This window comes from Papilio machaon, chromosome 21 (assembly GCF_912999745.1).
Source record: "Papilio machaon chromosome 21, ilPapMach1.1, whole genome shotgun sequence".
In the NCBI taxonomy this organism is placed as follows: Eukaryota; Metazoa; Arthropoda; class Insecta; order Lepidoptera; family Papilionidae; genus Papilio; species Papilio machaon.
This window is the reverse complement of record NC_060006.1, coordinates 5,102,557-5,129,980: the sequence shown is the minus strand read 5'-3', so window position 1 is coordinate 5,129,980 and position 27,424 is coordinate 5,102,557. Positions and strand designations below refer to the sequence as shown.

General features: G+C 35.4%; 1 protein-coding gene across 1 annotated transcript; it reads left to right on the top strand.

Moving 5' to 3' along the window:
- The first annotated feature begins 4,475 nt into the window (after window positions 1–4,475).
- On the top strand, window positions 4,476–9,527 carry LOC106717303. The gene is made up of 3 exons (XM_045683361.1): window positions 4,476–7,428; window positions 7,699–8,019; window positions 8,845–9,527. The coding sequence occupies exons 1-3, from the start codon at window positions 4,476–4,478 to the stop codon at window positions 9,525–9,527; spliced, it is 3,957 nt and encodes a 1,318-aa protein (XP_045539317.1).
- Window positions 9,528–27,424: the final 17,897 nt, after the last annotated feature.

Below are 27,424 nucleotides of genomic sequence, written 5' to 3'. Positions count from 1 at the left end.
AACAATTTACGGTACAGCCTAAAGTTTCATTAATTGACCTGCATAGCGCTCAGCACGTGGTGCGCGGCGCCTTTGTCGGCGCATCAAACGCCACGCGCCGCGCCGCCCGCGCCATCCCGCAGCCGCGCCAGCGCAACCATCAAATCCACTCACTCCCTCTGTACCGAGAATTTTCGGATCGATGGCGACAACGGATGCTGCAAATTGTTCTTTGAATTTTATGTGTTTTGATTACTTTTTTCTTAATTATTAATTTTATGCATTACTGAAATTTTAAAGATAAATTTATTTAAAAAACTGCAACGAAATTATTCATTATTATTTATAATTGCAATTAATTGCAAAAACAGATTCAACACTATATGTTCCCATACCTATATAACTTTTTGTTATAGCAAAAAAAATAACGTAACTAAAAGAACTTTAAAAATAAGAGGTGTCTTTGCTACAAAAAAAATGTGTACTGTCTAAAGATTGCATTTTCATATTTTTCAGCAATAACAACTTTACGTTATATTTTAATCAGTTCATCATCATACTAATACTATAAATGCGATAGTTTAGATGGATGAATGGATGTTTGTTAGAAGGTATCTTCAGAACGACTCAAATAGACTGCGTGGAACATAATCTGAAAGAACACATAGGCTACTTCTTAAGTTTTTTTATAGTTCAGTGTCGGGAAACAGCTAGAATAATTCCAAAACTCCAACTAAACTCCAAAAAGTCAATTCCAATTAAGCAGATTTTTGATAAACCATAAAGTTGTGGGAAAAGTCGACTTCAAATTAATTTTTTAACGTTATCTTTATACATTGATGTTGTTAATATAAATAGGATCATTAATATATTAATTTCTAGACGGCGTGTAAGATATTTAGAGATGAATAAAATATTAGATACGTGTTTGATTACTTATCCGTAAATCAGACACTAATTAAGATTAAAGAGATAAAGAAATGAACCGAAAATATGTCTGACAAAATCACTTAATACAGACATGGTTGTCAGTTGACAGTTGACAGAATGTTAAATTGAAGAGATTCAAATTACGTGCATTAGGGATAGTGTACTAAAGAGTAGCAGTATTTTTTCAGCATTTAATCGCTAACACGTTGCATCCAGGTCGCCCGAGGGCTACTTTAAAGTTAAGCTTCGTTACATTTGAATTTTTTATCGCCTCAGGTCATTACCGGAGGAGCGAGCTACGCAAGGAACTTGTGCACTTTAGAAACAATGGTTACCTGGCAGTACATCTGCACTCCGCTTTTAAGAGAGCTCAAAGAAAACAAGGGAAATTGGACGTCGCTTGTTTTCTGTGAAGACGCTGGTATTTTACACTCGTTAAGTTAGTTTTCTTGGTCCGTGCACACGATGGGCTCTCACAAAGCGCCCATGTGAATGGAGGAATGGTCATCAAACATTCGCGTTGTTACACGACGTTGGGACAATGGACTTGGATCTCTAAAATAGTCCTGACAGCTAACTACGTTGTTACCTAAAATAGAACAGTTGCTGCATATTCAAACGCTTCGTACAATACTGGTCATATTCAGTAGTTACTTATGACTATGTTATACATAATATTTAACATTTTCACTACGTTACCACTTCACTAAGTCATTATGTACGAGATGCGTAAAATTAAGAAAAAGGAAGAACACACATCTCTTACTTATGATGAGTTACTTTCCAAACTGTATAGTGTTTATGTCTCCTACATGTCTCCTTAATAAATACAAACAAATTAAAGATAACTGTAATACGAATACAAAAAAACAGAAAGTTTTTTTGATTAAATTTTCAATGTAATAATTATGTAATAATCTATATATATAAAAGAAAGTCGTGTTAGTTACACTATTTATAACTCAAGAACGGCTGAATCGATTTGACTGAAAATTGGTGGGCAGGTAGTTTAGAACCAGGAAACGGACATAGGATAATTGTTATCCCGTTTTCTATTTTTTATTCCGCGCGGACGGAGTCGCGGGTAATAGCTAGTTTATAATAATTGTATGGATCATGAAATTAACACTTGTCATCTTATTAATATTATAAATACGAATATTTGGATGGATGGATGGATATTTGTTTGTTTGAAGGTATCTCCGGATAGGCTCAAAGCATCTTGATGAAATTTGGCACATATGAAGAATATAGTCTGGAAGAACACATAGGATACTTATTAAGTTTCTTTTTATTAATTCAACACGGACGGCGTCGCGGGCGACAGCTAGTATATTATAAAAGCTATTGAGTACATAAAAACGCTTGAAAACAACTTTTTATAAATCATTTCCTAATTAAAGAAAACATTGTTATCAAATTTTATACCGCTAATAAAACTATGTTACACTACACGTTTTGTTACAAAATACGTCTTGTTACAAAGCACGCCGTGTTACAAAACACGTCTTGTAACGCATGTTTTGCTAGGCTGCATGCAAGTTGAAAGCGCGGCGTGTCTGCGATGCGAGGCGAGGCGATGCGATGCGAGGCGATGGCGTAGCGATATGGCGTAGTAATTGCTAATTGAGCGCGTTCCCGCCAGCGTGCATTACAGCTATTTGTATCTAACACAGATATGATCCGATATTGCAAGCTTCAGATAAAATGTAAGCGTTAACTTGTTTCTAAGCTTAGGTAAAATTGTAATCTATCCAAAAGTGAACAATTATAGTTACCATTAAGTTCTTTAAAATAGTTTAAAAGGTGGCGTAACTGTTAACAGTTGCTTATGCCAAAAATCCAGCAACAATTGCATATAGAAATTGAAGACAAAAAATTAACTTAAAAAAGTTGTTGAAGATGATTTCGTTTCTTCAATTACCGATTTAATCTACTGAAAGTGGTTAAGATAAAAAAAAAAAACATTAATCACTTATATTCACTAATTAAAGCCTATTAATTAATAAATATTTGGTAAGGAATAGGATTGTTTCAATTGATTAGAAAAATCTCAAAACTAATTATCATCAAAAACGTTACAATGAACGCTTATTTTAAGTTAAATCGTGGTAAAGTAGGTTATTTTATACGACGATTAGTTCCACCAGGATTCTTTAACATAGCTTAGATTCTAGCATTGATTAGGTTCTTTATCAAACAGGCGAATTCTTGAAACGGAAAAATGTCAAAAATTCCTTCGCCTAAAAAATGTTGACATTGTAACCGGGCCGGCACCAGTTTAGTGATGTTTGGTGGTTCCGAGATGAATAAATACATAAATAAGAACAGACAAGGTATAAATAAATAAATACAAATGGAGGCTACTGGCGCCACGCTCGCCGGCGTGCGCGCTCTTCTTGTTGCATCGTGCGTGGACAGAGAAATACTGAGACTTTCTCATCTTAAAAAAATTATATAATTTTTATCATTTAAGGTTACAGATATATACAAGAACTAGTTTTTAAGAAAAATTACTGCTGTTTGTACGGAAGAAGAGAATAAAGGAACAATCGTTTATATTATACAGTTGCAACAGCGAGAACAGAATACTCTATGTTTTTCTTATGTTAAAAACCTTAACATGCTTATTTTAATATTTATGCGAGGAAAATTTCACATGTCTTGAAATATAATATTGTAATGAACAAAACGTATGAGCTACTCTAAAGATTTCTATGTCACTTGTAGGCTTATCGGATTTATAAACGCAATATTGTATTTGTATAAAAACAATGGCCTTTGTTTAATGTAAAAATCTTCAAATCTGGTTAAATTCATTTAACTAGCAACATTGACTTAACAACCCGTTTTTATTAATAAAAGTAAAATGAGGGTGGATAAAAAAAAAATCAGATTTGACGTTAGTGATTAAGCAAAATTGTTCGCTCGCTGTTTATTTCAATAAAATTTTGAGTTAAAAGTGTAGTTATTAACATGTTTGGTCCTTCTAGAACCGGAATGTGAAAGTGTAATAAGTGTAAAAAACAATAGTGTAAAAGGCTAAGTGCTAATTACTGCGAGTTGGTAAGATTAGACTGTAAATATATACTTTGATTTCGTGCACCGGTGAGGTTGAAAACCTTTATGAACTATTTCACAAACTTGGACATTTAAACAGTGTGTAATTAATTTTGGACTAATGATACTTGGACTATAATAATATTTACAAAGTGATTTGGACTAATACAATTACATTACATGAACATTTGTGATTAAAACTTTGGTTATTAAAAACTGCTTATTTATATAATCGCATATTCGCCAGATATATATAACGAGTGATTTAACTTTACGTTATTTGAGTATATACGGGAAAGTGGACATTATTATTTTGTAGTGAATTCGCGTCATAAACGTAAACAATGGCTCAACTTTGTGAATCACAAAAAACGTTATCGGAACGTATTTCTAAGTTACAAAGTAATACTAAAAAGACGTCTAAATCAAGATACACACTTGGCTATCTACAAGCACGCTTAGAAACATTAGAAAGTTATTGGTCTAAGTATCAAACTCAATATGAGATGATTAAATCAACGGTTACGAAAACTGAACTGGAGCAGTTACAATTTAATGCCGAAAGTCTATACGAGACAACTGAAGACATATATCTAGAATTTAAGGGATTATTAAAGGATTATTTATTGGAATTTTCGAAAGGTCAAGGTCAACCACAATCAAATAATACTGCGCAGAGTTTTTTAGCAACAAATGATGGCGAGACCACCCCGATTAGAACTAAATTACCTCCTTTATCGATTCCAAAGTTCGCCGGTAATTATAACGACTGGACAAGTTTTAAAGATTTGTTTAAAGCTCTCGTACATGACAACGTGCATCTAACAACGATTGAAAAACATCATTATTTAAAAACGAGTTTATCGGGAGAGGCTGAACAACTTCTAAAACATTTTGCACTCACGGAGGCTAATTACGATAAAGCTTGGAGCACACTTGAGAGTAGATATAATAACAAACGTATGATTGTCACTACAATAATTAGCCGCCTTTTAAATCAAAAGAAGATGAATACAGAATGTTTTAAAAGCTTAAAGGAAATTTTAGATACTACGAAGGAATGTTTGAATTCTCTTGATAATCTCGGCGTGGATACCTCCACATGGGATGCAATTGTTGTACATTTAGTTGTATCCAAATTGGACTTAGAAACACACAAACAATGGGAACAGTCACTTGGATCATCTCAAGACATACCCACATTTACCATTTTATCATTATTTTTAGAAAATCGTTTCCGTTCCATGGAGATGGTAAATGTTACCCACAAAAGAGACCAACCGCAGAAAAAGGACTTAGTTAAAAATTATACAAACCAGAAACCCACAAATATGAAGTCATTTGTCACAGAAGTAAGCAGCGAATGCACTTATTGCTCAAAAAACCATTTTATTTGCCATTGTAAAGAATTCGCCGCATTAGATCTTCCTCAACGTCAGGATTTTATTAAGAAGAATGGCATTTGTTTTAATTGCCTTGTAAAGGGTCACTCCGTTAATGCGTGTAGACAGAGCACCACCTGTAGAAAATGTAGTCGACGACATCACACTCTGTTGCACTTCACAAACCCTAACAAGACCACATCAGTGCCAGAAAACGATGCAGCAACACCCAGTACACCTGAAACAAGTCAAACCACATCAACCGTCGTTTACAAGACTGAGGTTGACAGCGACAGTGAGGAAGTAATATTGGCAACCGCACGAATTGCAGTTAAGTCGAGGAACGGCGACACGATAGTCTTGAGAGCACTGATTGATCCGTGCTCGCAATCAAACTTTGTTACTGAAGCGGCAGCTCAACTGCTTAATCTCGAGCGCACTTCGATCAGCGGAAAAATTACTGGCATCTCATCTATACCGCTGACAACCAAGTCACAAGTTACGTTGAACTTTCATGCTATCAGAAATCCATCACACATGATCACAGCTAAGGCGTACGTCCTTAGACGAATAAATTCAAGATTACCATCACAAGAGCTCCCATCAGATACCTGGCCTTCTTCTGAGATTTCAGATCTTGCGGATCCACACTTTCACAAGCCAGGATCTATCGATGTGCTTCTAGGTGCAGTTGTATATGCGCACATTATTCTTGACGGAATAATAAAACGCAATGAATCTCTGGTCGCTTTGAACTCAAGATTGGGATGGCTGGTTAGCGGCGAAGTGGCGCAGTCTGGCCATCAGTCACACAAAGTAGTTGTTATGCACACACAAGTCGAAGTTGATCAGTTACTACGTCAGTTTTGGGAGATCAATGAAGATTCACCAAACGTGAAGCCTCTGTCAAAAGCTGAAAGGCAGTGTGAAGAGCATTTTAAGAAAACTCACACTCGAAACACTGATGGTCGATATGAGGTTCGCCTACCCTTCAAGGACGAAGACGCTCCAAATTTAGGCAACTCCAGACAACTTGCTTTGAAGCGCTTACATCAGATGGAGAATAAGTTTAAGCGAAGACCCGAATTTCACGAAGAATACTGCAAGTTCATGAGGCAATATGAGTCACTCGGTCACATGGAGATAGTACCTGAAATAGAGAAGAAGAATAGAGCTTATTACTTACCACATCATGCTATTCTTCGTGCCTCGAGCCTCACTACAAAGTTGCGCGTAGTTTTTGACGGAAGCGCTAAACCTGTAGACGGAACCTCACTTAACGATGAGTTACTCATCGGCCCCCCGCTGCAACAAGATATACGAGCTTTAGTAACACGGTGGAGACAACATAAGTACTGCCTAGTAGCTGATATACAACAAATGTACCGACAGATACTTATCTCAAAGCAAGACACTGATTACCAGAGAATCTTGTGGCGCGAGTCATCGGAAGACCCGATCAGAGAGTATCGGTTACTTACCGTCACATATGGCAGTTCATGTGCTCCATATCTTGCCATCAGGACACTTCATCAACTTGCAGAGGACGAACGTGGAGAGTTTCCTGAAGCTGAACTTCTAAAAACTGATCTCTATATGGACGATTTGATGACGGGCTCATCTACAGAAGAAGACACTCAACGGCTTCAACGTCGCTTAACTGAACTGTTTAAACGTGGTGGTTTTCTTCTTCATAAGTGGTCGTCCAATAGTGAAATAGTTTTAAATGAGATTCCCGATTCGAAAAAAGCGTTAAAAGGTTCAGTGAATATTAAAATGGATGATTCGGTGAAAGCTCTGGGCATAGCCTGGAAACCACAAAGTGATATATTAGAACTGGTAGTTAACTTACCTCGTGACAACAACGTTGTTACAAAACGAAGTGTGCTATCTGCGATAGCTAAAACGTTTGACCCTCTGGGTTGGCTAGCACCTTGCGTGGTTCTTTTAAAAATATTTATGCAGAAGTTGTGGCTAGCCGGCCTGGACTGGGACTCTGAACTTCCTGAAGACCTGAAAACTGAATGGCAGAAGTACCTGACTAATTTTGAACACATGCAGGCCATTCAGCTTCCACGTTGGTTAGGGATTGCAAATAATGTAAAAATTGAATTGCACGGCTATTGTGACGCCTCTTGCGCCGCTTACGCTGCGGTTATTTACATCAGAGTCATCACGGACAATGAGATAAAAGTAAGTCTGGTCGCAGCCAAAACAAAGGTCGCTCCCGTTAAACAGATCTCATTGCCACGTCTTGAACTTTGTGGGGCAGTCCTGTTGTCTAAATTGATAATGTATGTCAAATCCAGTCTAAGTATTGATAATAATTGTGTATTTGCTTGGACAGATTCCACAATAGTTTTGGCTTGGTTGCGTAAAACTCCAAATACTTGGAAGCCATTTGTTGGTAATCGCACTACCGAAATCTTGAATGTTACGAATAGTAGTCAATGGCATCATATTAAGTCTGCGGATAACCCCGCGGACTGTGCCTCACGAGGTATCAGTCCTGACGAGCTAATGCAGTCAAAACTATGGTGGGAAGGTCCAGCCTTTCTTCGCGAGTCTGTTGAGATTTGTTACCCTAATTTTACTATACCTGAAACCACAGTCGAAGCAAAACCGAAAGCAAAAGTCAGTTACTTATGCACCTCTGAACCCAATGCATGTACCATGTACCTCAATAGATACTCAAATCTACTTAGACTTATACGTGTGACAGCCTATTGCTTTCGATTTTTTCGGCTATGTAAAGATAAGGTTCTCAAAAGGAACGATAACATAAAACTGACATACCTCACTACTGACGAAATAAAAAATGCATTAAAAACTTGCATTCGAATGTCACAGTCTGTTTACTTTGAAAGTGAAATAGTATTGTTATCACAAAGCAAACCTATCCCAAAAAATAGTAATCTTTTACCTTTGAATCCGATCCTAGACAATGAGAAAATTATTAGAGTCGGTGGACGACTTGTAAATGCTCAAATACCACCTGATATGAAGTCTCCTATAATCTTACATCACAAATGTAACTTAGCAAAGTTGATTGTAATTGATGCTCATTTAAGAACTCTTCATGGTGGAAATTCGCTCACATTAAATGTTATTCACCAAAAATATTGGATTCTCCGAGCAAAAAACTTGGTAAAAAAGATTCTAAGATTATGTAAACCTTGTTTTACCCAAACTGCACGACCTATGACTCCGTTAATGGGTAATTTACCACAGTGCAGAGTCAATCCGTCACGCCCGTTTTTGACCAGCGGCGTAGACTTTTGTGGTCCATTTACTCTGAAACTGTACTCTGGTAGATGCACCAAAACTTGTAAAGCTTACATAGGTGTGTTTTTGTGTATGGTTACAAAGGCCATTCACCTTGAGCTGGTTAGTTCACTATCCAGTGCTGCGTTTTTAGCAGCTTTCAAACGTTTTACTTCCCGACGTGGGCATTGTAAAGACATCTGGAGTGATTGTGGGACTAATTTCATAGGCGCGTCCAAAGAATTAGACCTCGCGTTCAAAAACAGCAAATCAACTGTCGTTGACGAAATTGCCCAACTGTTAGCTAACGACAGCACAACATGGCATTTTATTCCTCCTGGTGCCCCTCACTTTGGAGGACTGTGGGAGGCAGGAGTTAAGTCCGTAAAAGGACATCTGAAACGCGTCGTAGGCGAATCCCGCTTAACATTCGAAGAGTTTTGCACTCTGATCACACAGGTCGAGGCTTGTGTTAACTCTCGGCCTCTTACGTTGATTAGTTCTGCCGTTGATGAACTCCCGTTGACTCCTGGTCATTTTTTGATTGGCGAAGCTCCTGTTACTATCTATGAAGAAAGTTTCGTGGATGCTCGACCTGACTATTTAGACCGATGGCAAAAGGTGCAACGTATGGTACAAAGTCTGTGGCGACGTTGGCAATCTGAGTATCTTACTATGTTGCAACATCGATACAAATGGTCCCAGAATCACCCCGACATAAATGTTGGTACGGTTGTCCTAGTGAAAGATGATCGTTTACCTCCAGGTAAATGGCTTTTGGGACGAATTGTGGCGAAGCACCCGGGAGCAGACGGTGTAACGCGTGTAGTCTCCTTACAATTTAAGGATCGTGTGTTTAAGAGACCAGTTACCAAACTGTGCCCTCTGCCTCTAGCTGCTTCAGAGCCTTAGTTAAGTTATCGTTTATAGTCTTGTGTTGTAAAATGTTTGTATCTCTCACGGTTAAAGGACCCATATAGTCCTTGGGCCGCGGCATGTTTAATGTAAAAATCTTCAAATCTGGTTAAATTCATTTAACTAGCAACATTGACTTAACAACCCGTTTTTATTAATAAAAGTAAAATGAGGGTGGATAAAAAAAAAATCAGATTTGACGTTAGTGATTAAGCAAAATTGTTCGCTCGCTGTTTATTTCAATAAAATTTTGAGTTAAAAGTGTAGTTATTAACAGCCTTATTATTGGTTGTGAGTCGTGTAGACGGCCACGATTTGCTTTATTTTGCAGACTGGCAACACTCGCCAAAAAGTTGGGCCCATACGCGCAACTTTTCTATTGTTCATATTTAACTCAGTTGCCAACCGTTGGCCACACAGTTATCCTTATTGATAATAAAATAATAATATAAAATGTATAATGTATATTTTACATTCTTTAACACTACATTATATATTCATTTGTTTATACTCGTAGTAATATAGATAATAATTGTATAAAATTGTGATTTTTTTAGTAGGCTGGTATGATTCCGAGTGCGAAAATTACTCTGTGCATTAGTTTCAACCTATTGCAGAACATGAAATAAATAAAGATTCAAACCTTTCGAACATAAATAGCTAATATCAAAGTAGAAACTTTATGAAACACCTGTCGTGTTCTTGTGGATAGTTCAAGTTGTTTACAACTTCTAAACAAGGTAGTTTGATCCGTTCTTTGCCGGCCATTTTTCTTCAATCTTTAATGAACCCCATCGTAGCGGGTTTTCTTTAAAACACACTACTTAACCCTACCGCGGCAACCCTTCATCTATAATTCTAAAAACCCTGCGGGCGTTAATATCACGCCTTCAATACATATCTAAAACTAAACAAAAATAAAGTACAAAATCAACTCTATTACTCCAAACATGAAGTTGATTTTTGAACAAACAAGTAATTGTATAGAATGGGGTAATTTTGCACACGTATTAAAAGAATAAGTTCTCAGGTGCAAGTACAAAGTTTTATTAGCATCACAAACGAACCTAACTGCATTGAGTTAAAGTTTATTTTTGTATTGTTGGTAGTTTTCAAACATTGTTAAATCGTAGGTGACAATCATGACGCCATGTTGTTTCGGTGGGGAGGTGGTGGGGGCGAACAAACTATGGGGTGTCTAATAAGAGGTTTATACTATTTTAATTGGCACCGGGCTACGATAATTTTACGTTTAAGAAATCAATAGTACTCGTATAAGTCCTGTTTATTTAATTGACTGAGGTGGTGAGCGAAAGCGTGTTAAAAATCAATAATAACGTATCCTGATACCTACATAAGTTACATGCTTAATGTAAATTGTAAAAGGTGAAAATATGAATATCAAGATGGTCACATCTCTGGAGAAAAAATCTATTGTATAGGAGATTAAGTGATTCGAGAAATTTCCTTTCAACTGACTGTCTATATGATAACGTTTAGTGTTAAGGTTCGTTACAGCATGACTGTTAAATAGCAATCAATCCAAAATATTATGAAAACATTAGAAATCAAACATCAAATCGATAAAAGATCGTTTAAATAAAAAAATAAACATAATAGTCCTACGATCGTTAAACCAACAATTCTTTCAGTTGGCAAACATAAATCGTTAGAAGCATTTTTCAAACGATTGTTACTTGTACAATAGGAGATTGAAGCAGAGATTTCATATTGACGTAAGCCTCAAGACGCTTTCGAGTGCTAATTTGGAGCTCTCGAGCGGGGCAGGGCAGGCAGGGCACTTGGTGAGCAATCGACCGCCCTCAGAGGTATATTAGCCTGCGTTAGACTCGAGCCCACCTCCGCTCTGCTCGAGTGAGCCGTCTCCATGACACCTTTGGATGTCCGGCGGATACCGCTACTATTGGTTTTTGAAATCAAAGTTTTAACTAAATTTTGCGTGTGTAAGTTACGTATCAACTTAATGTTATCGTCGTCACTTTCTTCTTAATGAATAAAAATTAAAATACTGAAAGACTACGTCAGAAACAACAATTCTGAAAAACATAGATAAAAATTAAGTTGATGTATATTTTTGAATCTATTCCGAAAATAGGATAGGGTATTAAATGCACACCCAGCAACCTCTTTTATTTTTATTAATAATTTTATTTTATACAAATAGAGAGAGATTCATAAAATCAAATCACATTTTAAATATTTCAGAACAAGCTCAATTAGAAATATTAAAGCGATCACTTCGCATTTATATAAAAAAAAGATAGAGATGTCTATGAGAAAATTCCACAGCATTAATACTTGCACGAAAAGCTTATCACACATTGACTTCGAGTTTCGATAGTAGGGTAAGGTGGTAAGGGTCAGTCGGGGGCAGTGCTGGTGTGAGCCTGGCGAGGGCACGGGACAGGAGGCAGGGGGCGGGGGTGGCTCCGGCTTTTGACAGTCCGCATTGCTGTAGTGTGCGAAACTTTACAATTCTAACTTCTAGTGTCATTTCAAATGGATTTTCGAACAAAACCTCTTTGTCGTACTTCGCATACTAAGGTATAAAACGTATATGAATTTTAGTTTTATCATAAACTTATAAACAGGTGATCCCTCTTCACTCTTCTTTTTTTTTTTTGATGACAGTAGAAATAGTACCACGGTGGCTACATCTATTTAAGATTCGAAACACGAGAGTAATTAAATTAATAAAACAGCATTATTTAATAAGCTTGAATGTTCTATTACTATAGAAGCATTATAAGTTACGTCCTACCGGCTAGATACATCAGTAGATGTTATCAGGTACTGAAAACTTTGATTGGTACGCTAGCTATATCATATTCTTCTTAGGTAAATTGATAAAAGTACCAGAATCTGTGAAACCTTTGCGAAAGCAGCAGCCCAAACACCAAACTGTTACATGATCTAGGTATGTTAATTTCATTTAAGAAAAAGTTAACCGAGGATTATATTTGTACGACTTCATATTTCTTACAGAAACGGTTCTTGTAACTTTCAAATCTCGTAAGTAATTTGTAAAAGTCGATTTAATTTGTTTCAAGTTTAGTTGTCGAGAGTTTTGAAGTTTTATTGGAGTTGATATGTTGGTACGTGGATTCCTAATGCTATGTTAGGATTCCACGCATCGGTTGTATACTAGTCGATCCTTATAAGCACGGGATATGCATGCGGTATACCATTCCATTCGACAGAGCTATTTGTCCTTTAACTACTATTTGATCAACGACAGGAATGTCAATTATTTGACCAAAGATCTACTCACTATTGTTTTTTCTATTTATATTTACGTACAGGAATGAACGATAAATATGGTGAGAACAAGAAAACCTGGTACACAATACGATACAGCTATACATCGAGATGTTTCAGAGGTAAAATGTACTTCAATACAAGACAAGACAAGACAGTAAATAAAACGTGATATCGTAATTCAACAATACCGAGTATCTAAAGAAATATAATGTCTTCTCCGAATCAATAAAATATATTCAATATTAATCCAGTACAGAAACCAAGACCTTGTGAATGTATAGATTATACGTAAATAAATTCGCAATCAAACTATTCACAAAAAAACAAGCCACTTTCATCGTATTTACTTTATTCGAGTACGGATCAAAGAAACATCGTCCCTAGACACTAGATGTAATAAGAATTTCTTCTACAATGTAATAAAGAATGTTTCAAAATCCTTAGAGACTGATACCAATTTCAATGACACAAGATAGTTCTGTAAAAAAATACCAACAAAAATGTAAAATACATTCTATTAACCAAAATGTTTTATAAGAATACGCGATAGTTTGAAAGGATAGACAGGCGTTGAGACAGCCTATGGTAAAAATGCCTTAAATCCTTAGTACAGTTGATAGAATCTTTGCAGAAAGGCACAGTGTACTTATGACACTTTGGGAAAGAAAAGCTAAGAAAACTTCGGCTCAGGACGAGGTCACAATAGACCTGATGAGCATACATACTAGCGATGAACATTATTCTCTTCTGGGTCAGAAAAAAATGATATGTTGACGTACATTCTTCACCGGTTTAAAGTAGTGGGCGGGTAGTAATTTACATCATAAGATCTATTTAAGTAGCAACGTGTTTTGAATGGATGTTCGCTCGCCGACCACCGCTTGACCCTTTAATTGTCGCTGTCAACTAGTAATTGACCGGATCGCTTCCTACTTATCGGACCACCCGCGATCGGAGCCGCATCCTTTTTTGTGTTAATTACTGGCGGCGGCCGGTGGCCATCGCGCGGTCGCCCATCAGCGCCTTGTAAGCGCACAGCTTGCACGTACTTGGTTTGGCTTTATGGCTGTTTTATTAATTAAGTACCTACATTTCGATGGAGGCCGTTTTCAGTTACCTTTTGATGGTCTGGTTTCGAATAGTATTCTCTTGTTGGTTTTTTCGTTTTTAAAACAAACGAGTATCAGTGAGGTCATGGTAACTTATGAAGGTAAAACATTTCTTATGAACATAAAATGCTACACTTGACACCATGGTGGAATCTCTCCATACGTTCAAAGTTTCTGCTGGTTCAAAAACACCTTTATGATAAATGTTTTATACCAATTGCAATCTTATCTTTCTTCCTATCATATCAAACATTTTGAAACACTATATAAATTGATACTTTCAGTTAAACCATCCGATTTATTCGGGATCATATACTAAAATTAATTTCACATCAAATAACTAAATAGAAGATGTCACTCAAAACGATCGACTGTCAAATATAATCTATCCAAGTACAACAAGAATCAAATTATTGTCGGCTCTATTAACAGATGTATCAATTTCAAAAAAGGCCGTTTCACTTTGTACCTGTGACGAAAAGAAACATAACTGTTTATGATATGCCTCAAAACAACACCGACATTCATAATTGACTATTAACACGACAACATAAGGTATATAATTATTTTAAGGAATGGTAAAGAAAAAAATGTCACGATTTGTTACAAAAATCATACAGCGTAAATGTAATGGTAGCCAAGAACATGGATGAAGGGAAAAGGGATCTATGTTTGTTAACAGTTGACTTATTAATCGCTTGATCTACAAGATGGCGGGCAGTGATTTATAAATGAATCTCAGGCGCCGCTTGTCGGCTCGCTCCTTAACATTTTTTTTTGTTTCTGGAACTTTCCAAATAAAATTTAACGAGCTCCGATGTTAAATAGTGAGGCGAGGGACCGGTCTTAAAGACTACCGGAGAGACCAATTTGTGATAACGCCGATACAAACTTTTAACCATAATTACTTACAAATTAATAGAACATTTTTTTTTTATCAATAAGTTATTGAAATATGACTAAGTTAACAAAAATAGATAAGTATAGATTAGACAAGCAGTAAGGAAACTAGGACGTCAATGTTTAGAATTTTAATTTAACATAATCAAATTAGGCAATGACAGAACGTCTGTTTACATCTTCTGCTTTAGATATGCTACGTCTTTAGTTAACTTTTTAGCCGACTTCAAATAACTTCAATAATAAGGAGGTTATCAATTCGACTGTATTTTTTATATGTAACCGCGTACCTCCGCTTATGGTGCTCCAATTTTGATTAAAAAAATTACGGAAACATAGTGCTTGCAGATAGGTCCCATTTATTTTTTTATTAATTTTTAATTCTATAAAATAATTATTCATATGGTAAAAGTTTTATTTCTGGCAATCAAAGAAAGAACGATAATATTTAAGAAGAAAAATTGTCTATCAAGAATATGCACTGCCTTAAAAATGCTAACATGTAATTTTAAATCTTTTTAGTTTTCTAACATTGCAATTATCAAGTTGATCACCTCCTTAAATCTACCAACTTCTTTTGGTTAGTAAGTTTGTATCTTCACACCCCTATAGAAGTGAATAACAGGAACTTTTCATCAGAACAGGAAACAATAAATAAGTTAATAACATCGATTATCTGCTCTGAGGCCGACAATGTCGACAGTTCGCGACATCGCGTGATTTCATTTTAACAAGACAACATTTTAATGAGGTTTATTGAACCAAACAGAGAAACCCCACTCTCCTGATATTTGTATTGACTCATATTTTGTCTCTATTTATTCAATGACAAGGAAAAGGATAACAATATGCATTAATATAATTACCACTGCAGTCGAATTACACTGTGCAAATTAGTGTAATTTCAAATACTTGCAAAATGATCAGAGCGTTCATAAAGTAACCTACATATTATATTGAGGAACAAAAACTACAACTGGACATCTGTAAAGTCGTAGAAGTTCTTCGACAAGTTAATTCGTTCATGCAAGAGCTGGATACTATCATTCTTATAATTTACAAGTAAGAGGATTACGACCATATCAAGGAACCAAACGTGAAAACAACGTAATAAACACTAATAAAAAAAAACTAAAAAAAAACTTGAGAGGTGTCAAGGGACACCCGGATGGAACAAAGTTCCTTTTGATTAATTAGTCAAGGAACCAATGTTTATTCTATGAATAAAAAAATTAAGTCTTCACAAGAAGTACATTTTATTTCTATGAATTTTCGTTATATATTGTCACGTCGTTGCCATGGTGAAGTAGCGCTCATTCGTCGTTAACATACTTACTATAGCAAAAAGTGTCGTGACAACTTTTCGTAAGAATTTTTTCCGTCTAGCCCCCTTTCACAACGCGCGATAAGGAACTTCGTTCCAAAACATGTTTTCAAAGCAAATCTGCTTGGAGTTTTTTAATTTATAATATGGCAGTCGTTTTAGGTTATTCTCTTCCTAAAAGCTGTTAAATTTATTAAAAGCATACAAAACAAATTTGCACATAGCTTGAAATAGTGTATTCGTCTTTTGATGACTTATAAGTGATGATGGTATTCCAAAGACTATTAATTAGGCGCGGTCTTTTGAAGTAGGCGACACTTTTTATTGGTTAAGAACCATCCCAAATTCCTCAAACCTGTCACTAATTGATTCTGAATAAAATCTCAAAGGCTCATCTTAATTCGTATTCTTAAAAACCTTTTTTGTTACTTATATTCACCCGTTAAAGATCTGAAGTATTTATAAATTTGTGTTTTATAATTATTGATACTCTTTTTTTACTCATGTCTTACAAATCTTACTTATTTATATTAAAAATGCGAATTTTGGAATGAATGGATGTTCGTTGGAAATTTGGTACAGATGTACCTACATAGAACTTTTTTTTTTATTTCGAACATTGTTTGGAAGTTCGGTTCGCGTGGTATATTTTCTTTAAATATTTACTCGATTACTCTACAAAGGTTCTACATAAATTATTATTTGGCATAGAAATAGAAAAATATCTCGAATAACGCATGGTATTAGTCATCGTGTTTTAAATTCCTCGCGTACAATGAAAAATTATTAATCAATAGTGTTGTTGTTTATATTCTAATCCGCAGGTGAAGTGAAATGATGCAATCAAAGAGCGAATCACTACCATTATTAGAGTTGTTAATAAAGGAAACATCTGTCGGTGCCTACATTAACCGATGTGATATCGCTTTCAAGGTACACTGGTCCTCCACAACTCATCACGGCAAAGAGCAAGTTTTCTACCATAATCAGTAACCAGTTCGAGAGACAAAGCTATAGTTACACACCAACGAGTGAGAGAGACAATAACATCAATGTTCATTCAAGCACAAGTAGACGAAGATAGACTTAACGAGCTGTTGATAGGTGCGAAAGGGAGGCGCGACGGTCTGGGTGGCCACCCCCCACAGTTGGTGGATGGCCATAAAAATGAGTATAAAATTGAAACATCAATATAATAAGCAATCAACGTGGCCCAAGCCGGACCTAATTATACAGGGCGAGCTTGCGTTATAAATTACCTTATTCCAAAGATACAGATTGCTCCAAAATCGGATTGCCTTGTTATCGATTTCCTGATATTAAGTGAATATTTCGTTTTGCCATCACGATACGTAATAAGTCCACAATTAAAGCCACAAATAGATACCAAATGTATAATTACTTGCCATTCCTATATCATTTCCGAAAAAAAAAAATAAGTTCAGAAAAAAAATTCGTGGTCATTACCTAGTGGCTATAAGAAAAAGTATTATGTTAAATAAATGTTTCAATATTAATAAAAAGTATTTAATTAAAGGAATAAAATAAATTAATTAGCAATTAAAATGCTACACGAAACATGAATTTTATTGGAATATCAATTTCATTTCCTTTTTTTTTTGTAAAAAAATATAAGCATCTAAATATTATTTTACACGATCTGTGAACATGCTTTGTTTGCTGAGACTGGCTGTCATAACTGGATAATGTGTATGATTAAGCTTTGGCTCCTCGGGGCGGTAGGTGCCGTGATATTCAGTTTGTTGGTTTTTCGACCTTTGTTTTTTTCCCCGCCCAATTTCTGATGACGTAGACCACGTTATCTTAATATGGATAAGCTATTATAAATAGTTTTATTATTGTCCACCATTTTATGATTCCTTGACAAGTTTGATTTATGTTTAATTCCACTTTTTTATTGTTTCAGACATTTAACGTGTTAAGTACATATTTTTGTATTCGTCCACTTAGTGTCAATAACATTATTTTTTTATGTTAGTAATTAAGACAACTAATACGCCATTTTTTTACATAACAATAAAATTTATAATTCATGTCCTTACTTAACAGTCGAAATAGAGAAAAAGAAGAGAGTAACATATGTAGTATAATAAATTATAAACATTGAAGAAATATATATACATACATATATATATATATATATAGCTATGACTAAGAAAAGTTAAACCCCATATATAATTGTTTGCCATTTTGTAAAGTGCACAAATAACACGCTATCAATAGGCTTATCCATAATAATCTACCTAGCGAGGTGAGGCCACAAATTTGGCAGTCACCACGACTAGTTCCATTCCCATAATTTACGGCGCACGGTCGGTGATAATTACGTATTTAGATCTCCACCTTGTCTGAGGAGATCATAAGTCCGTGGGTGGCGATCGAGGGCCATCGATGCAGCAATGTCGATTGCTATCAAATTGCCTGCTCGTGACTCGGCCACGGTTCGGATAATGTCTCTCTTTATGTAATTCGCGATTGGTGTCCGACGATGGCAATAGAGTGCATACCTCGTGACGAGGCAATTCACCTTTACAGGATTGCTTTACTTTCCTCATTACCCTACCAGATTGAGACGTCGCTGTTGTTACGTTGTTGGTCTCTTCAAACTCACACATAGAAATCTTTTGGTACTAATGTATAACAAGAGCACCCCAGATCCCTGACCCAAAAATATATTAGGGGGAACAAAAGGGCGGTATAGTGCCGCCCAAAAAAAATGTATCGCAAGATTCTTAAAGCTTCACATCATAACGCGTTAAAGTAATCAAAAAATAAAACCATCCTTAAAAGACTACTATATTCAGATATTATAATATTGATCAATCAGCTTTAGACGGATGAATTCGAATAATCTGTCTAACATTTCTAAAGTACAGTTTCTATTAGAACACTTTAGTAAGTGAAGTATAATAATGAAAGTAAATAGTATCGTTGTCATCAGTTAGCAATAAACCTATGTAATTTAAACTGTATGTGTAACTCAAGCTGGAGCCGAGTTGCTCTAACGTCGTCGCCCGCGGTGGCAAACCGCTCGACACATTATCACCTGCGCTATTACGTCTCGGAAACCATGGAGTCGAATTGACTAAAATCTTAAACTGTGAAGATAGATTTGTAAATTGTAGAGACAAAATTCAGATAACAGCTATGTTATCTCAATTTTGTCTGTCCTAATAAGGAAGAATAGTTCATACTGTGGCTACCCTACGTAATTATTTTGGTTGACAACACTGAAACTAGGACCGCAAATAAAGCCTTTCAAAATATCATGTATTTAGTTTTATACATTTAGACTTCGATGCTAGCGATATAATTAATTAAATGTGACTTTGTCTAGTTAGATTTAATTTCGGTACAAAACAAAGTAAAATGCGATCATTGTTAAAAATCAACAATTCTTGAGTACCACTCCTCCGAGTCATTATTAATTAAGGAAAACCTTTAATGTAGACTTATTATCATACATTAAGGACACGTCTAAGTAACCATGTACTTCAGTTAATCTTTACTAATATTAAAAAGAGGTCAGATTTGATTTTTTGTTCCATAGAATAGACTCCGAAACAAACTTAACCGATTTGAAAAATTCTTTCACAGCTGGGACACAACACTATCCCCTGATGTAGGCTAAATTACTAGATTATTTTTTACTTCCGTGAGGTTGAAGTCCTTGTAAACTGCTATCTTTTAAATGAATATTTGATCTATTTAAAAAGAATATCAACTCCGCGCCTTCTCTGTCCAAATTGAAACAAGCTCAACCTTCGTGAGTCCAATCCTGGCTCATTATCGTGTTTGGTGCGCGTTTATATTATAAATAATTCTTGGGACCGAATAAACTGACGTGTAATCATAAGTTTACGGAGATTAGAGGTAAATATAGATATTATGCGGCGAGAGAGCGCCATGGGTGGTGACAACCACACGGTTGGTGATGAGATTGATCACGTCTTAATATCTTCACCACGAATCCTTGATAATTACTGATGGGTTCAAATGTCCGATTTTTTATTTATTTAAGGATTCTCATTTAGGTACTAGGAACTAATGTTTACTTTGGTATAAATAATAGGCACAAAAAATATTTAATTGAAAATAATTTCTATACTTTGTTCCTTTAATAAAAAAAATACTTTATCATACAGGTCTCTGTTTTAGCAAAAGAATTAAAAAAGACAGATTTGTTTTTGTCGATATTTAAAATGATGAACAATTGAATTGTAACACTGGATTACTGTGTTGTTACTTCAATACATCGCAATATGTTTTCTCAGTAAGGTTACATTAATACATCAATATTTACCTTAATAAGACTTTATGAAATAAGATTATATTTCTGAGTTATCTATGTGTGAGTAAAAACGTTATGATCATAAAAATAGAGTCAGTAAGGACAAAAACGCGCTAGAGCAGCAGCGGTACGGTAGTGCCACGGCAATGGCGATGCACTGCGGGTTAGGGTGGCCGCTTTGTTTGCCGGCCACGCACCATGACCGGTACATTAGTTATGGTAAGTACCGACAGCATAAACCTACATTTTTAATATGAATTAATTTTTTTTTATTGTTAATATATCTTTTTAGAAAATATGTTATAATGAACTAAAAAAATATTAACTATAAATTTTAATAAACTATTGGCATTTTAAGGAAAAATTATTAAAAACTAAGGAAACAGATTGCGATTTTTTTTATTAATAAGTACAAAAATTGTTTTAGTATCTATCAGTATTGTATGTATCCAGTAACTATTCACGAAATTAAGCATTTTTTTTAATTTGTTTATTGTACACTAACATATAGATGAGACTAATTGTGATATTATTATTAGAAATATTTTACTATTAAGTATAATGCCATCTAGTTCAGATTGACAAAATCACCTTGGATATTGAAGTGCTTTTTCTTCTTCACTATGTTTATTTAGAATTATCACACTTATATTAATGTATATTTTTATGTAAACCGTACATTACGATCACCGCTTATTTTCACTTACATTAGTTTAGTGAAGGATGGCATCAATGAAATATGTGTGGTGCTCGCGTGACGTCTCCATTTCTTTTGACGTAAGGGAACCTATCTCCTCCCCGACTACCCTCCTCCTACTTAGGCGATTGATTTTTTTAAACAAATCTTGTGCACGCGTGCAAGGTCTTTTGATGTAGAAAATAATAAAAATTTGTGATTTTTTTTTAAGTCCTTGTCACAATTGTTTTTAGGTTAGGTAAGTCTTATCATTTACGTACAAAAATGGTGAATTTAAGTGATGCAAATTGAATATTTTCATTATAAGTTTATTACACTTATATATTTTTTTTATAATTATAAGATTCCAGAGTAATATTAATTCAAACGGCATCGTTGTGTGTTTTTTTTAAATAAAACCTTTAACCGTTTCGTTTAAAAAAATAACAATAATTGCATTAATACTTCTTACCAAAAAAAACAGTCACTCAACGTTCCTTTATATTTATCAGTTAATAAATTCAGTGTCAAAAATCCATTGCTGGACATGAGCTTCTAAGTATAATGTAGATTTTAAATGTTCGTCATATATCAAGGGAAAACGTGACAAGAATTGCAATTTAAACAGAATTTGTTACAACTCGTCCAAATATTTATTATATCCCATGATACTCGGCTGTCTGTAGAAAGGGTGTTTAAGACACGTGCCGTATCGTATAGGGGAAGTTAAAGTACCAATTTATATAGACCTCTCCAACCCCTAACTAGATACAAAACATTAGAATAAATTTATATTTAGTACACGGTATTGTTAGGTCTAAATATATTGGTCGGATTTGGACAAAAGATTTGATTTAATTCGTTTAAAATTTATCACTCTGTGGCTGTTTGTGGGTCAAATTTGATTTCGGATGTTATGAAGTGGTCTTTTATGATTGTGGAGTCTCCAATAAACTTTATGATGTCGGTATAATAGTCATAAATCTGTGTAATCTACTTGGTGTTGATATAGTTAGCTGTGAACACGCAAAATCCATTTCAGATCATGTTTTTTTTTTGTTAATTTATAACTTTTATAAATTGCATGTATATTAATTAAATTTGGATGTTTGTGAATTATAATAGATGATTTAGTTTTTATTGTTTGAGCTTAGTGGAACGACCAATAAGCTGTCCTAATATGCTATTAACTTATCTTTAGAACGGAGCAAGCTGAGCATCGTAATAGTGATCACACTACTCAGACAATGAGTCGAAAATTACAGATGAAAAGACAAAAAGGACTATCAAGATGAAAAAAGTAACTGTAAAGGAACTGTGTAAAGGAACTGTAAATTGAAAATGTGATATCTTTATTAACCTTCGGTAAAGCTTAACAAAAGTAAAGCTTCGAGAGTAAACAAATCAAAAAGAAACTTTGCAAAAATAACAAATAAAAACTATTAGGGGTGGCTTTTCATCGTCCCCGAGTAAATCAAAATAGGGGAGATGATACAAATTATTATATTCCTTAATATCATCACACGACCATTACCAGTAGTCAGCGGCGCGTGACCTAAAATTATTAGACTCACATTTTGGATGGTTTTTTATACACGTCCGTATCGCTCGACGTTCGGGGATAAACTGAGCGTTCCGGAAGTTGTAAAGTAGTGATTTGTAACGCACGCGCCGCGGCGCCTGACGCTACTTCCGCAAGCCGTCATAATGACATATAGACGATGGAGTTTCGTCCAAAATGTCTTGCGTATCTGCAGCCCATTCTCCACGCTCCCCTCTTTAGCACACCCTCTCGGTTTTATTGTCGATATCGGGGCAAGCTTTTACTTTTATGCCCTGTTTGGTTAAATTTCCCTCTCCATTTAATTACACTTGCGAGCCTTTAATGCGCTGAGCAGATGACGCCAGCTTTAATCGTCCGTCTGGCTTAACTACTGGTCTTAATTATTGTGATTAAGTTGTGAAAATTAAAGCCGCGATGGACAAATTTCTAAAAATATATATTTAAAAGAGACTTTTCTCAATCTATGTACCAATAAATCTATAGGAAATTATATGCTGAATTTAAATATATTACAAAATATATGTATGTAATCTAACGTTTCTAGTCTAATCAGAATGTCAAATTTAACTGAAGTTCTCAGAACACTGGAACCAAGGTGCCAAAACAGGCGCTTCAATTTTATCGTAACAAGCAAATTACGAAGTTTTCTTCGGAGCAAGTCACACGCTAAGATTACTAGAAGTCATACTATGACTGAGAAAGTGCAAACTACAATCAATAAGTCAATAGCTACCTTCCTACATCATCTACTGTTTAGTTACCATAGCAACATAAAATACACAAATAACGTGCGTTTTGCATTTGCAAGCTTCGATATCTGAGCGGAATTTATCTGGCAGTCGGTTCGTATGTTCTGGATTTATGGTGGCATCGCACACAGCCGGACAGGGCTTGGAGCCCACCGGCGCGTGCGACCCGAGATACTAATAAAAGATTTTGTGCATACAAGAACTCTGTCTGCTTCAAAATAACATTTTCTTTTCGAATCTACCATGTTTAGTACATTCAATTCAAATTACGGAAACGTTAAAATAAATCCCATATCTAAGATATTCAATTCGGGTTATGTATTGTATATTATATTAACAAGAATGTTTGGACCTAATTTCTTACAAAATTACTGTATCATAAGCGACGCAACAGACATTAAATGTTGCATAATTAGTCAATATTCAACCTGGAAAAACGAATTATAAAAAAAACACCCCGATCGTTTGCAATATCACACTAGAAAAACTGTTCAAACTTTTTAGGCGAATACAGGAGATAAGAACATAAACACGACTTCTAGAAAAAGCATTAACTAGATAAAGCCTAATTGGGAGATGACACGATATATTGTACTCTTTATTAGGATATCAAGAAAAAGTTAATTAAACTTAATTTAAACTAGCAGTCGCCCGCGACTTTGTCGGTGCAGAAAAAAGTAGCCTATACTACTAGCTACCTTCTCATCAGTCACGTCAAAATCGGCCTAGCCGTTTCGGAGACTAATTGATTTAATAAATTAAGATGGTTTAATTACGAAAACGTTTAGTCAAAATGAACCAATGATGTTTAAAATTGCAGGAAACCATTGATTGATATTATTACATCTTGATCTCGACATCTCGACTGTCTACTAAGAAGTAGCCTATGACATCTAGATGTCAAGGCTACTAAGAAGTAGGTAGAAGTAGTAAGTAGGGTGCCAGATGCCAATGATTTCTGGAACTCTAGAGACACTAATAGTGCAGAAAGAGACTCAACCTCGGTTTTAATCACCAATGCGATCAAATCCAAACGAGGCGACTTGGTAGTTAGTAAAATGCTTAGCGGCAATTATAATTGCCGGCCGTGGAGTCTTGTCCGTACCGTAATTGGAAGTGCAGATTGATGGGCGTCGGAAAGGAGCCGGTAAGGAATCTTTCAATCGAAAAGTGGTAATGAGTCCGGTTATAGAGACAAATCCTACTTCTAATAACGGCCCCCTGATTGCTAACTCTTGACGTATAAATTATGTGACCGTAGAGATTATTTTATTAATTGCTATAGTTTTCTAATTATCGCATACAGTACTTAATATTACGTACCTAATTAGACGCTTAGTGGACATTTCTAATATTAAATCTAAGCTTCCTAAAAAGACTTCCTTAGTGACCGCTTAACACGGGTAGATAATCTAATATTACTGTTTTTCGAATCCCAAAAATTTTAAATCAAGTTCATGTGGCAACTTGTATAGTACCTACTATTCAAATTGCCGAGGTCAGGACTTTGTGAAATTTATTTTATAGCTATAGTACATATTCTGTGATTTGTACGTTCATTCGTTTGTTACAGCAAAAGTTTATCACTTAATTTAGCTGCGAACTTCAAACAATGCCAAAACTCCGCTACCGTGGTATCCAATGCTCGTATAACTTGTGTACCCGGGAGCAAATTGACACAGTATTTGTTTGCATTGTTAGCGGTCAGGGGAACGGCAAAAATGTTGGGAATCGGTAACGAACCGGTAATCCGATTCCGAGTGGTCAGTTCTCTAAAGTTTCGATCGGCAATCAACTGTGCTAACAGATCTATTTCATGTGCAAACACGCCCCGGGCAACCCGACCCGCGTAAACATCTTGTTTGTGTGAATTTGTTTAGTTTGTGTGTCTGTTCTATATTTGCGGATAATAGAATGCGGGTTAACAACTTACAAAATCACAACAAAGAAAACACAACAGACAAAAGTTACGAAATTCTCTTATAACAAAATTTAATCGAAGAATTAACATTTTGTGTGTAACAACAGTTTTGTCCATCGCTATAAAAATATTCAATTTTGGTAAACAATAATTATTAGAATTCTTTAATTTTTTTGTTTTAATTTTAACTGGGAATAGTTTCGACCACATCTTACTATATGCCAAGTAATCTTGTAAAGCATAAGATGGAGATCAAAGGAAACACAAGACAAACACCGGTAATGGTAAAAAGTGACGCAAACATCCGATTGTAAAATTAAACACACAGAGTTCTGTCAAAAAGAAGCCCGAAGCGATCTTATTAACTATTCATTGGTGCGGCACACCAGAAAGGGTTTATTCGCGAACGCAAAAACCTTTGCCCAAAAGAGAGATTGATATATCCGCCTAATTTGCCTATATTCATGGGACGAGCGATAAAATATGTCATATTATATGGCCCCCATTTAATTCCGCCTGCAAGCGAGCCTAAAAACATTCCATTGATTCGACAACGTATATCCTGTCTGAATTCAACTCGGACAAAAAGAGGGAAATTGAAGTTTTGAGATCGTTCCAATTAAAGCCAAGAGAAAGGCTTAAGTGATGGGGGTCTCGAGGACTCGTAAATCAGTTTAGTGGATTTTAATTATGGTAATCAGGATGTCCTTTTTTCCATCGTCTCTTTAGACCTTTTGTTGTCTAATTTGTGTACGAGTTCGTGATATTGTTTGATTTAAATCTATTCTGAGAAGAGCTCGTTCATTACGATAGGATTGTAAACTAGTTTTTATTTTTCATTGGATTCATCCGCGTAATAAAACTTTTGATTGACCAGTTAACAAAAGCCGTTTATATTTTACTATTGTTTTAAGACAAGGATCTGTGAATATTGGCGGCTTCGAATTGCAAGCCCATTTACAATATTGTAATGGACTTTACTGACACAAATAACTTACCTAACAATGGACCTCAGACTGTATGTATAAGAAAAAAATAATTTCTCACATGTAACTTCCAGAGAACTGCAACCTATTTGAATATTAATCAAGCCTGTTATCATTTAACACGCTGTTTAGCGTGAAACTAAAATAAAAACAAACAATCCATGACAACAGCAGCGTAGCATTACAGTCAATAGAAATTGACGTAGCCCGTCATTATCTACAAATTAGCGTGAACAGCGCCTATCAGATGTGGCATTATAACACAATTAAGAGTAATTTAAAGCGCTTTTTTGCTGCGATAAACTGTTACGACTCGCTTGTGTTCTCGCTCGGAACTAATACCGATGCTAATTGTGTTCTGTACGATGAATACAGTGAATTTGTTTCATCGCTTTCTTCAACCATTTGACGTTTTAATGCATTCCAAATACGTTGGTAACTAAATATCTCATTATTATCACCAACAGCAGTACCACTGTGTCCTTATCCCTTCCCTAGTAAACTATAAATTCGTCACCATAAAATTTCACAAAATATTTTCTCTAAACTGCCAAAATGACGCCAGCAAAGCGGAAGTGACGGCGGCGATGCGCGTGCGCTGCACTTCCGGTCGCGTGTCAGCCAAAATGGCGACCAACGGCTTCCGGTAGGAAATTCGCTAGAGGATGCCGATTGACTTTGCAAAGATATAAATTATAGTGATGCTGCGTCATTGTTCGAGCTTGCGCAATCATCGCCTTTGATTCTCACGTTTGGTGATGGTACTTGAACATAGGACTATTAGAACTATAATTTCGTTAAAAGATACCACCAGCAACACGAACGTACTTATTTATAATATTAAATACTAAGGGATCATACTTTACTGACTAGCAAACAGATCTGCAGAAAATAAGTAAAAAGCATATACTAGAAGAGTAACTTAAAGTGTGTAAAAGTGTGTTTAAACTTTAAGAAGTGTAAATTTAACTTTATTTAACTTTCAACTTTCAATCTGTAAACCTTTACACTAGCAAACTTTATACTAAATTATATTTGTTATTTTATTGTAACTTGTAAGCAGAACTCAAT